General features: G+C 39.7%; 1 protein-coding gene and 1 non-coding gene across 25 annotated transcripts in view; one reads left to right on the top strand and one right to left on the bottom strand.

Annotated features, from left to right (window-relative positions):
• Positions 1-12,010, top strand: part of SRRM1 (serine and arginine repetitive matrix 1) — a 29,021-nt gene extending 17,011 nt beyond the window's left edge. For 7 of the 24 annotated variants that reach the window (XM_032300835.1, XM_032300837.1, XM_032300844.1 and 4 more), the window contains 9 exons: positions 929-1,009; positions 1,521-1,607; positions 2,995-3,139; positions 3,478-3,519; positions 5,659-5,769; positions 7,902-8,366; positions 8,887-9,082; positions 10,434-10,643; positions 10,919-12,010. In XM_032300835.1, coding sequence (XP_032156726.1) covers positions 929-1,009; positions 1,521-1,607; positions 2,995-3,139; positions 3,478-3,519; positions 5,659-5,769; positions 7,902-8,366; positions 8,887-9,082; positions 10,434-10,643; positions 10,919-11,023 — 1,442 coding nt within the window. In that variant the 3' untranslated portion in view covers positions 11,024-12,010. The remainder of the gene's footprint in view (positions 1-928; positions 1,010-1,520; positions 1,608-2,994; positions 3,140-3,477; positions 3,520-5,658; positions 5,770-7,901; positions 8,367-8,886; positions 9,083-10,433; positions 10,644-10,918) is intronic. The other 17 variants (XM_032300836.1, XM_032300838.1, XM_032300845.1 and 14 more) reach the window with 3 other exon arrangements.
• Positions 5,818-5,920, bottom strand: LOC116566669. The gene has a single exon (XR_004275953.1). It is a non-coding gene; the product is annotated as a small nucleolar RNA U13 (small nucleolar RNA).
• Positions 12,011-12,238: the final 228 nt, after the last annotated feature.

Here is a 12,238-nt window from a genome sequence, read left to right on the forward strand (position 1 = left end):
TGTAGTTTTAGTGGAGACGGGGTTTCACCATGTTGACCAGGATGGTCTCGATCTCTTGACCTCGTGATCCACCCGCCTCGGCCTCCCAAAGTACTGGGATTACAGGCTTGAGCCACCGTGCCCGGCCTTTTTTTTTTTTTTTTTAAACAACTCTTTGGAAAGAATCCTTGAGTCTTCTCATTTAATACGTTTTGCCATTTGTGGCGGTCTACTTTTTTTCTTGGGTGGTTTAAATCCCTTGTGCTGTTGTGAAGATTATGCTCTGCATAAAGAACCTTTAGCCTGTTGGGCAGCCATTCTTCTTTTCTAGACCAAATATCTTTGTGAAAGTTTCATCAGATCCTATTTCTTAATCATTTATCATCTTTTACTTTTCTGAACCCACCTATCGAGGTTGCTTAAAAGCTTTCATGCTGATGAAGTCTCTGAAGTTGAGTGTGAGAGAGTGAGTGTGGGTATATGTTTTAGATTGTGGAGCTCAAATTGCACTCAGTAGCAGCTCTCAATTTCTCTTAACTGTTGGTTTTCTTAGGAGAATCTCAAGATTTGGAAATCATTGTAGAACTTTTTGAGGCCTTTCATTAAACATTTAAAAATTCTTGCTTCACTTCAGATAGTGTTCAGATATGACAAGAAGGTCTTGAGGGAATTTTTAAATTCTTAGTAAATTATCTTTGAGAATAGTCACACCCATTTTTGTGATACCAGAGTCATCTTGGCTGGGTGCAGTGGCTCATGCCTGTCATCCCAGCACTTTGGGAGGCTGAGGCAGGAGGATTGTTTGAGGTCAGGATTTCAAGATTAGCCTGACTAATACAGTGTTGGATCCCATCTTTATTTAAAAATAATAAATTTTAAAAATTAACAGTTATATTGTATAGCCCCTTTTTTGTACATAAGCTTTTTCCCCACCCATATTCTTTTTTAGTGACAAAACATAAAGGTACTGAGAAAAGAGAATCCCCTTCACCAGCACCGAAGCCTAGAAAAGTAGAGTTATCTGAATCGGGTAAGTTTGGGGGGGGGGGGGCGGGGTGTGTGTGTGTGTGTGTTTCTTAAAGCTGATGTTGATTTTTTTATACATTTGGTCATCCCCTTCTGCTTGACGATTAAGTATAGGATAAGAGCTAAGACTCTGAAGTCAAACAGACTTGGTTGGAATCCCCCATTCCAGCATTTAACTGTTTCTGTTTTGATTAACTTATCTGAACCTTACTTCTTCCATCTCTGAAATAGGGACAGTAGAGGTTTTTGACCATTAACTGTATCTGCTTGTAAAATGCTTGGCACCCAGCCTGACCTGTAATAAATGCCTAAATAAATTTGATTATATTTGGTGAAGATAGTCTAAATCAGCATGTAAATTGGCATTTTAAACAACTTTAAAAAAAAAGTGCTATTTTTGATCCAACTGATATTTTTGATCAGATGAAGGTTTCAGAGACTGTTTTCCTATTCAAATGTCAAATTTTCTATATGCATAACTAAAGAAACACTTTCTAAATGCATCCATCTTTCAGAAGAAGATAAAGGTGGCAAAATGGCTGCAGCAGATTCTGTGCAGCAGAGACGCCAATACAGACGACAAAACCAGCAGTCTTCATCTGGTATGGGCAGTGATTACGTTTTTTCTACTACATTTCCTAATAAAAAATATTTGATATATAAACACCTGTGTATAGGCCAGACGCAGTGGCTCACATCTGTAATCCAGCACTTCAGGAGGCTGAGGCGGGAGGATCACTTGAGCCCAGAAGTTCAAGACCAGCCTGGGCAACACAGTGAGACCTCATCTCTAAAATAAATAAATAAATAAACATCTATGTGCAGCACAGGTACTTACTTGCCTATGTAGAAATCTAAGAAGGCGGAATTTTCTTTTTCCTTTTTTTTTTTTTTTTTTGGTTTTAAATCCTTTTGCAAAATTTAATCTTTTGTTACATTGTTATAAAAGTAATAGGTCCCTAGGATACAATAGTGAAACAGAAAACAGAAGTATAAAATTGGTAAAGTATCATTCTTTTTCCAGCCCTCCAGCGCTTTTATTCAGGAATTTTCTGTGCATATAAAAAAAGGAAAAGAAAAAACCACACAGAAGCTCAGCTTCTGACCTGTAGTAAATGGGTTCTGTAGATATGTTGCCTCCCTTTTTAACTTAAAAAATCTAGTCTGGGCGCAGTGGCTCATGCCTATGATCCCAGCACTTTGGGAGGCTGAGGTCAGGAGTCCGAGACCATTCTGGCCAGCAGGGCAAAACCCCATCTCTACGAAAAATACAGAAATTAGCTAGGCATAGTGGTGTGCACACCTGTAATCCCAACTACTTGGGAGGCTGAGGCAGGAGAATCCCTTGAACCTGAGAGGCAGAGGTTGCATTGAACTGAGATCACACCACTCCACTCCAGCCTGGGAGCCTGGGTGACAGAGCAAGACTTTGTTTCAAAAAAAAAAAAAAAAAAATCTACCCTATTCATTTTGCTTGTTGCATTTTTTTATTACAAAAGTATACCAGGCTGGGCACATTAGTTCAAGTCTGTAATCCCAGCACTTTGTAAAGCTAAGGCGGCAGATCACTTGAGGTCAGGAGTTGGAGACCAGCCTGGGCAACATGGCAAAACCCTGTCTCTACTAAAAATACAAAGATTAGTCTGGGGTGATGGTAGAGACCTGTAATCCCAGCTACTCTGAAGGCTCAAGCAGTCTCTCTGCCTTGGCCTGCCAAAGTTCTGGGATTACAGGCGGGAGCCACTGTGCCCAGAGTGTGCCATCTTGATTGGATTGCACTGTGGAAATGATTTCTATGTCTTATTTGTACAATGAATATACTTGGCTTTGAAATCATTGAGCATATATTGATAACGATTCTGTTCAGAACTGGTGGCTTATTTATATATATGCTTACACTAGTGAACACTCCATCCACCTGGATTTGGAAAACTTGGATAGATTCAAGCACAAACGTAGTGTAACTTTTTTTCTGTTGTGTAATTATAGACTCTGGCTCCTCCTCCTCCTCAGAAGATGAACGACCCAAGAGATCCCATGTGAAGAATGGTGAGGTTGGCAGGCGGCGGAGACATTCCCCTTCCCGGAGTGCCTCTCCATCACCACGAAAGCGCCAGAAAGAGACTTCCCCTCGGTAACATCTTTTCTTCAGTGGTCTTCACTGATGTTCTGTAATTGTCATATAACTTGGGACTAGAGAATTTGGTTGACTCTTTCATTTCAAGTACTTGGATATGGTTGGTTTTTTTGTGTTTTGCTTTGTTGGGTGGTTATTAAATTAGAACTGGTAAATTTTAAACCACCACACCATATATGTGTGCGTGATTAGAAGAATAAACCAAACAGTTACAGCAATAACTCCTTAACATCTTTGAATATTTTAAAATATCTCCATTAATGGTATTTAATCCACCCAAGTAAATAATTGAATGAATAGAATCCTTGACATTTGTTTTTCTCCACTGCTCTCAGGATGCAGATGGGAAAGCGATGGCAATCGCCAGTGACTAAAAGGTTGGTTAGACACTATTTTGTAAATTAGGGTTACATGTCAAAAGTTTTAGTAACTTAATTTTCTGTTTAGGTGACCTCACCTCATTCTTAAATATGTGGTAGCTGTGGCTATGGCTGTCGAGTTCCTAAGTAGTTTTCGTCTGAGTATTGTTTTAAAACACATTAGATTAGTGATAGGATTATACATGAGCTACAGTATTTGTTTTAGACCCTTATTTGAACTTAGATTTTTAATATCTGGTTATGCTGTTTTGTGATAATTTGCACCGCCTTACATCAAGTGGCACACAGATTTTAACAGTATCTGTATACTTTTCAAGAGATAGGATTAATTGCTTCTTAGATTTGCGGGTGTATTATGACAGCAGGGAGGGCAAGAAAAACTAGGGAGAAACTTTAGAAATATTAAACATGATTGGAAGACTTTGGCCCTGTTCAGCCTTTCTAGTAGTAGAAAGGTGGGCTGCATATTTTTATTGAAACTTTTGATTATTAATGTCAGTGTGACCATGAAAATGTAAAATTTTAGAGCCAAACGCTAATTCAGGCCTTAATCTCATAAGTGAGAAGACAGAGGCCCTGATGTGGCAGTTTCTTAGGGTCACAAAATGACAAAGTCAAATATTAGACCTATGCCTTTGACATTACACTAGTCTGTCTTAACCAGCTTTCTGCTTTTGGGGGCCTTAGCTGCTACTGAATTTTGAAGTATTTATCCTTGCTGAAGCTATCCCACTGTCCTTTTTGTAGCTTAATTTTTGAAGCTGCATTCTTTTAGGTAATCTCATCAGTGAGAGTATTTTCTTGGAAAGGAACCAGTGAGCAGTGTTGTTGGTGGAGCAAAGCACAGGGTATTTACACTGTGGAGAAAACTTCTGCTTGATACTGAAAGATAAAAACCTAAAAAAGATCAGTTTGGATGCTAAAGCATTCTTTTCCCAACTGTAATTACCTCTGGCTTTTGTGAAGTTGCTAGTACAGTAAGTAAACAATTGCTTGTCAGAGTTAGATTAGTGGTCCAGTGTATTCTTTTTGATCTCCCTCCTCACCAAATTATGGAACTACTTTCTGTTCTGGAAAGAGATTTCTCACTGCAGTAAAATCAACACTGATGCTTATTGCTCTACTCCAGGATGTTTTTGTTTTGTTTCTCATCATTTAAAAAGTATTTTAAATTATATACTGGCAGTTTCAAGTTTAATGACATTAGAAATTGCCATCAGGTTCCTAGGATTTAGAGATGGAGAAAGGATTATTTGGAATTATGCTTCAGTATCATATATTAGAAGGAGAGATAGAGCCCGGTTTCAGAGATTTTATATGTAAAGTGTTAGTGTGAAGCCTTAGTCCTTAAAAAGCATAAGCAAATTTAAGTTGAAAAATTTAGTAATGAATTTTAGGATTTGGTCTGTTCAGTTAACATAGCTTTCCTTAGTTTGAAAGGGGAACTAAGACAAAACATAATTCCAGATTCATTTCCAAAAAACACCTGACTGGACCTTAGCCCAGACCTGGTAGACATAAATCTCACATAAGCTTCCCAGGTGGTTCTAACATGTATCCCAAATAAAAAGCAGTGCTCTGATGCGGTGTTGCCAAACTATTTTCACTCTGTGTCATGTCAAGAATGTTTTGTATTATGATCCAGAGTAAAACAAAAATTTCACAAAACGGTATTTACCTTTGTCACAAGTAAAACACTCTGGTTTTATTATTGAGTTTTTTTGTTTGTTTGTTTTGTTTTTTTTTTTTTTTTTGGAAGAAAGGGAGGGAGGGGAAAAGGAAGGGGATATTATTAAGTTTTTAAATGCTGCCACCTATGGTCTTGAAATGATCTTGACTTACAGTTTGAAAAACAAGTGTTCTGAAACTTAGTAACCATTGCTGCCCTTGGGGTTAATGATAATTGAAACCATGTTCTCCAGATCACTTAAGTATAGATGCAACTGACTCAAAATTAACTATAGGCCTGTAATCCCAGCTACTCAGGAGGCTAAGTCATAGAGAATCACTTGAACCCAGGAGGGGGAGGTTGCAGTGAGCCAAGATTGTGCCATTGCACTCCAGCCTGGGCAACAGTGCGAGACTTCATCTCAAAAAAAAAAAAAAAAAAATTAACTATAATTCTTCTTGGTTTAGTGGTAGACGGAGGAGAAGTCCAACCCCACCACCCACCAGAAGGCGACGGTCTCCTTCGCCCGCCCCTCCTCCTCGACGGCGCAGGTCTCCCACACCACCACCACGACGAAGGTACTTTGCCAAATATGCTAACTGGAGCGTCTCCCAGCCCTCCACACACATAAGATGAGTAATGGTGCCCACTTCGTAAGAGGGTTGGAGAGAGGCACATCTCGTGTGTGTGTGAAAACCCAATCATCATGCTTATGAACTACCAAAGGATCTCTGAATTTTTCTGATTATTACACCTTACTAGAGTTAGTAGACTAGCATGGTTCAGCCAGTCATAAAAGATCAAATATGATTCCATTTTTATGAAGAGTCTAGAACACACAAATCTATAGAGATAGAAAATAGATTAGGGTGGGGTAGACATGGGGGTGATAATGGCTGCAGAACTATATGAATATACCAAAACCATTTAATTGTACATTTTAAATGGGCAAACAGATTTTATAGCATTTCCTGGATACCTCTGTAGTATGCTTACCAATTATGCCAAACCTCAGTCTAATTATTAGGAAATATCAGACAAACCCAAATTGAAAGTTATTCTACAGAATACCTGACCAGTATTTAAAAGTGTCAGTCATGCAAAACAACAACAAACACTCACAGATTGGCAGGAACTAAAGAGATGTAAGGTCCTAGAATAGAAAAGGGACATTCTTTAGTGGAAAACTGGGGTGGTTTTGCTGTTTTAGTAATACTAAGTAGTTGAGATTACAGGCACCTTCCACCGCACCCAGCCAGTTTTTGTATTTTTAGTAGAGATGAGGTTTCACCATTTTGGCTAGGCTGCTCTCAACTCCTGACCTCAGGTGATCCTCCTGCCTCAGCCTCCCAAAGTTCTGGGATTACAGGTGTGAGCCACCGCACTCGGCCTGGCTGCTACTCTTGAATGCCTGTAAAGCCTAGGTGCTTTATATGCTTTACTAGTCCTCAAAGTGACCTTGCTTAACAGTTGGTATTGTTTGCATTTTTCAGGTGAGAAAATGGGGAGTTCAGAATTATTAAATAATTGCCCAAATACAGTGATGAAACTGTTCCCTACCACATTGCCAAAATACATGGCCTATTCTAAAGCTAACTCTGGGCAGGAATTTACTGAAGACTGCAAGATGCAAGAGGATTTGCTGAAAGACTGCAAGATCCAAGAGGAAGTTAGGCAGTTGGGGCTGAATGTTATAGTCAAATCTAATTCCTAAGAGCTAAGTTAGTTTTATATAGGAATTAAGCATTAAGAGGAAGGCTAAGTTGGTCTTTCCTGGAGATGCATTCTGCCTAGCAATAGTAGACTTCTGTTGAAAAGTGGTCTTTTGAGACAGAAAATGGAACAGTCTTTTTGAGGGGAGATAGAAGTGTCTTTAAGGCTTGCACAGTGAACTCTTAATTATTCATACAGAGTCCAAATGCTAATTCAGAGAGGATACCATATAAGATGCTCTTGAAAGCACAGACTTCCTAAGGGACTGTAATAGGGTCCTTCTAATACAGTTACTTGGTTATTATATAATAACTGATGTTCACAGTTAATTCGTTATAGTGCAAGATTCTCTTTACAAAAAAACATTGTTGATTTCGTATAGATGTTAAAAGACTTCACAAATTCACCTTTTCCGAAAATTGCAAATTTTTGTTAATCCAAATGTCTTTTTTTTCCTTTTTGTACTTAGTCCTGCAGACAAAGTGCCCTGTGTTGTAGTCAGCTGAGATAAGCAAGTTTTATTGATATTTAAGTGAGACTATAAAGATGGCGTGTTCACTTATAAGTATATTCCCCTTTGCCTAGTGGTAACTATAGTGTAGCCAAAATTACTGATTTTTTTTTTTTTTTTTTGAACGGGAGTTTAACTCTTGTTGCCCAGGCTGGAGTGCAATGGCGCGATCTCGGCTCACTGCAACCTCCGCCTCTTAGGTTCAGGCAATTCTCCTGCCTCAGCCTCCTGAGTAGCTGGGATTACAGGCACACGCCACCATGCCCAGCTAATTTTTTGTATTTTTAGTAGAGACGGGGTTTCACCATGTTGACCAGGATGGTCTCGATCTCTTGACCTCGTGATCCACCCGCCTCGGCCTTCCAAAGTGCTGGGATTACAGGCGTGAGCCACCGCGCCCAGCTCAAAATTACTGATTACTTCTCTCTTCATCCTGTTTCTATATTTTGCTGAGCCTTTCAGCTTAATAATGTATATTTTTCCTAGGACTCCATCTCCACCCCCACGTCGGCGCTCACCTTCTCCTAGAAGATACTCTCCTCCAATACAGAGGAGATACTCTCCTTCTCCACCTCCAAAGAGAAGAACGGCTTCTCCTCCTCCCCCTCCTAAACGAAGAGCATCACCATCTCCACCACCAAAGCATCGGGTCTCCCATTCTCCACCTCCCAAACAAAGAAGCTCCCCAGTCACCAAGAGACGTTCACCTTCATTATCATCCAAGCATAGGAAAGGGTCTTCCCCAAGCCGGTCTACCCGGGAGGCCCGATCACCACAACCAAACAAACGGCATTCGCCCTCACCACGGCCTCGAGCTCCTCAGACCTCTTCAAGTCCTCCACCTGTCCGAAGAGGAGCGTCCTCATCACCCCAAAGAAGACAGTCCCCATCTCCAAGTACTAGGCCCATTAGGAGAGTCTCCAGGACTCCGGAACCTAAAAAGATAAAAAAGTAAAAATATTTTATGCTTTTTGGTTAGGAATACTTACATAGCTCTTTATATTTGGAAGCTCCCCTCCCCCATATTAAAGAAATAAGTTAAAAATATGAGCTTTTAAGTCAAACTTCAGGTTCTATTTACAGATCCTATTTCATTTTTGGGATAGTTTCTATGGCATAAGTTAAATGCCATAGGCTTTTACTTGGTTCTTAGCAGTTACCAATTTGTTTTTGAGGGGTATGCTTCCAAAACTAAACTTGAGTGATACATAGAACATTTCTTGTGTGTGATGTAAGGAGCTGGCATTACTAATTTTAAATAAGCATTAACAGAATGGATAGAGGATTATGGGGCTATAGCCACTCTCTAGGAAACAGGTGATGTAAATTGGACATGTTAGTAGAATCAACCAGCAATCTAAGTGGTGTAAAAATATTTGAAATTTGTAACTGGCTGTACAATGTAGTTGGGTTGTTTTCTCATATGAAGAGATGTCTGTTCTCAATGCTGAATGTTTTCTTTTTTGTCTAGGGCTGCTTCACCAAGCCCACAGTCTGTAAGGAGGGTCTCATCCTCCCGATCTGTCTCCGGGTCTCCTGAGCCAGCAGCTAAAAAGCCCCCAGCACCTCCGTCCCCCATCCAGTCTCAGTCACCGTCTACAAACTGGTCACCAGCTGTACCAGTCAAAAAGGCCAAAAGCCCGACACCGAGCCCGTCACCGCCAAGAGTATGTATCTGCCTTGTTTTGTATACCCTTTTATAAACATGTATATGGTCACTTTGAAGCAGAGAAAGTATCATTGGGGTATTAAAATATTAGTGTTTAAACTTTTTTTTCCCCATTTGTGCGTTATAGATCTGATCTTGGCCAGGATTCTCTATTGCATAAAATCAGTGGTTAGATGTCCATCTGTTTTGTTTGTTTTTTGAGACAGGGTCTCACACCCTCACCCAGGCTGGAGTGCAAATCATAGCTCACTGCACTCTAAAACTCCTAGACTCGGCTGGTTGCAGTGGCTCACACCTGTAATCCTAGCACTTTGGGAGGCCGAGGCAGTCAGATCACGAGGTCAGGAGTTCTAGTCTAGCCTGGCCAGCATGGTGAAACCCTGTCTCTACTAAAAAATAATAACTGGCTGGGGTGGCGCATGCCTGTAGTCCTAGCTACTCAGGAGGCTGAGACAGGAGAATTGCTTGAACGTGGTAGGCGGAGGTTGCAGTGAGCCGAGATTGCGCCATTACACTCCAGCCTGGGCAACGAACAAGATTCCATCTCAAAAGAAAAGAAAACTCCTGGACTCAGGTGATTGCTTCGCCCTAGCCTCCCAAGTAGCTTGGATTACAGGCACATGCCACTACACTTAGCTGACTTTAACTTTTTGTAGAGACAGGGTCTTGCTGTGTTGACCAGGCTGATCTTGAACTCCTGGCTTCCAGTGATCCTCCTCCTGTGGCCTTAGATGTCCATCTTTAATTGCGTTGACTCAATAGTGGTGCAGGCTACCTGGATTGTGAGGAATTTTCAGTAATTGCTTAGAAATGTGAAATTGAAATATGGATTAAACTATTATAGCGGAGCCTACTTTTTGCATAAATTTGGTATGTGTGTCGTGAAGAAGAACCAGTTGTCCCTGCTCTAAAGATAGGGGAGCTCAGATTCTACCTAGAGACATGGCATTCATAGAGGCTTGTTTAGCCTGATGGCTGGTACTATTTATTAAAAGACTGCTACACATTATTATGGGGGAGTTACAGATATTCCCATTTAATTCTCACAAGAGCTTTATCAGGTAGGGATTATTACACTTATTTTAAGTAAAAAGGTCTCAGAAAAATTCAACAATTTTTCTGAGGTCAAATAGTTCAGGAACTGGAATTCAGCTGGAGATAGCCCCTGAATTTGAATACTTTTCTTGGTGATAATTGGTCTTGGGCCTTCCCTACTCACATCCTCCAAAGCCTTTCAGAAATTTTGAGAGTTGTCCATTGGGGATTTGAGGAAATAAAATGTTCAGTTGGACAGAATGTTAATCAGATTGATGATAAATGCCAGGTGATTTTGTTTGTTTTTTCCCTAGAATTCGGATCAAGAAGGAGGTGGAAAGAAAAAGAAGAAAAAGAAGGACAAGAAACACAAAAAGGATAAGAAGCACAAGAAGCACAAAAAACACAAGAAGGAAAAGGCTGTGGCTGCAGCTGCTGCGGCTGCTCTAACCCCTGCAGCCATCGCAACTGCCACAACCACATTAGCACAGGAAGAACCAGTGGCAGTGCCAGAGCCGAAGAAGGTATTTATGAACTCTGTATATGGCTGTCTTGCAGTATACATAACAGGTAGCAGAGTCATTCTGTTTTGAGAATTAGCAACATTGTTTTTTCCACTAATTGGCTACTCCGAGATAAAATTCACATACCATATAGTTCACCCATTTAAAGTGTGTAGTTCCCTGGGTTTTAGTATATTTAGTCCTGTAGCCATCCCCACACTTTGATTCTGCCCTTGACTCAGCTTTTTCTACCAGGGTTTTAACACTTATTAACCCTGTAAATTCTCTTTTTTTAGGAGACTGAGAGTGAAGCTGAAGATAACCTTGATGACTTAGAAAAGCACCTGCGTGAAAAGGCCCTGAGATCAATGAGGAAGGCCCAAGTGTCCCCACAGTCTTAGGTGGAAACGTTTGTTATGATGTAAATTTTATTTGGTTTGTACGCAGTTCAATTTCAAAATTGCTAAAAATGTGTTTGAGCTTTAGACTATAACATTTGTTGTAATAATTGCTAGGTTGAAGTTCACCATGTAAAAAAAAAAGGGCATGGATTTACATTGCAAAAGGTGTCCACGGTGTATTAGTGACATTCTTTCATTGACAGCTGACATAATTCATTTAGAGTGAAATATTTTAAGCCAAAAAAAAAAATTCCCTTTTTAAAAAAGGGGGTTTAAATACTGTTGGCATTTTTATGGTTCCTTTAAATGCCCTGGCTATTCCCAGAGGGGTTTATTGTTTGTTTTTGGTTTTTGATTTTTTTGTTTTTCTTTACATTTTTTTCATTTGAGTCTTAGCACCCATTTAAGTTATGCTTCTGACCTTCTATGGTCTGTAAGCTTGCCCAGAAATAAGACCACTCTTTTGAACTACCACAAAAGTATAAATGAATATTTTAATGCCACAATCTTTCCTGTTGCCTGTGGAGTCTCTGCTGAAGTGAATCAGGATTCGAGCTCTAGGATGAGACAGAAAATGAAAGCATGTTGTTTGCCAGGACACTGTGGGTTTATATTGATGTGTAACAAGTTGATTTGGAACACTGGACTCATTCTATTCTGGTTTTGTTTTTTTTGTTTTGTTTTTTCTTTTGTAAAGGCAATGAGCTAGTCCCAGGAAGGATCCTTCAGTTACATAAAATTTTGTTTAATGAAATGTCATGGCTCTGTTCATATTTTTGTCTTGTTCTTCCAGTTGGTATAGACAACTTTCAGAACTCTTATATTTGGAAGGCTGGAAGGGCCCAGACTTTGGAATAGTGTCTTGGTTTCACTGTTTTTGTTGTGATTTTTTTTTTTTTTTTTTTGCTTTTTTTTTTTTTTGTTTTTTTTTTTTTAAACTAAAGCTATATAAAGCTTGTGGATTAAACAGAATAAATTTCTAAATTTAAAAATTTTGCCACTCACTTTTACTTACTTAGTAGTGCCTGTATAAACCTTTTGGTGTGTTGGGAATTGGGCAAAGGAAAGAAAAGGTGATGAAGTTAAGGTTTTACTATCTGAACAACTACTGTGTTGAGCGCTATGAAGGGAAAGTCTCAGCATGTGAATAGAACATTTGAAATACCAGTGGGACAAGTCCACCAGGCAAAGGGAAGAGCATTGCATTTAAACAGT

The sequence above is a fragment of the Sapajus apella genome, unplaced genomic scaffold (genome assembly GCF_009761245.1).
Source record: "Sapajus apella isolate SASKATOON/1434 unplaced genomic scaffold, GSC_monkey_1.0 scaffold43, whole genome shotgun sequence".
Lineage (NCBI taxonomy): Eukaryota > Metazoa > Chordata > Mammalia > Primates > Cebidae > Sapajus > Sapajus apella.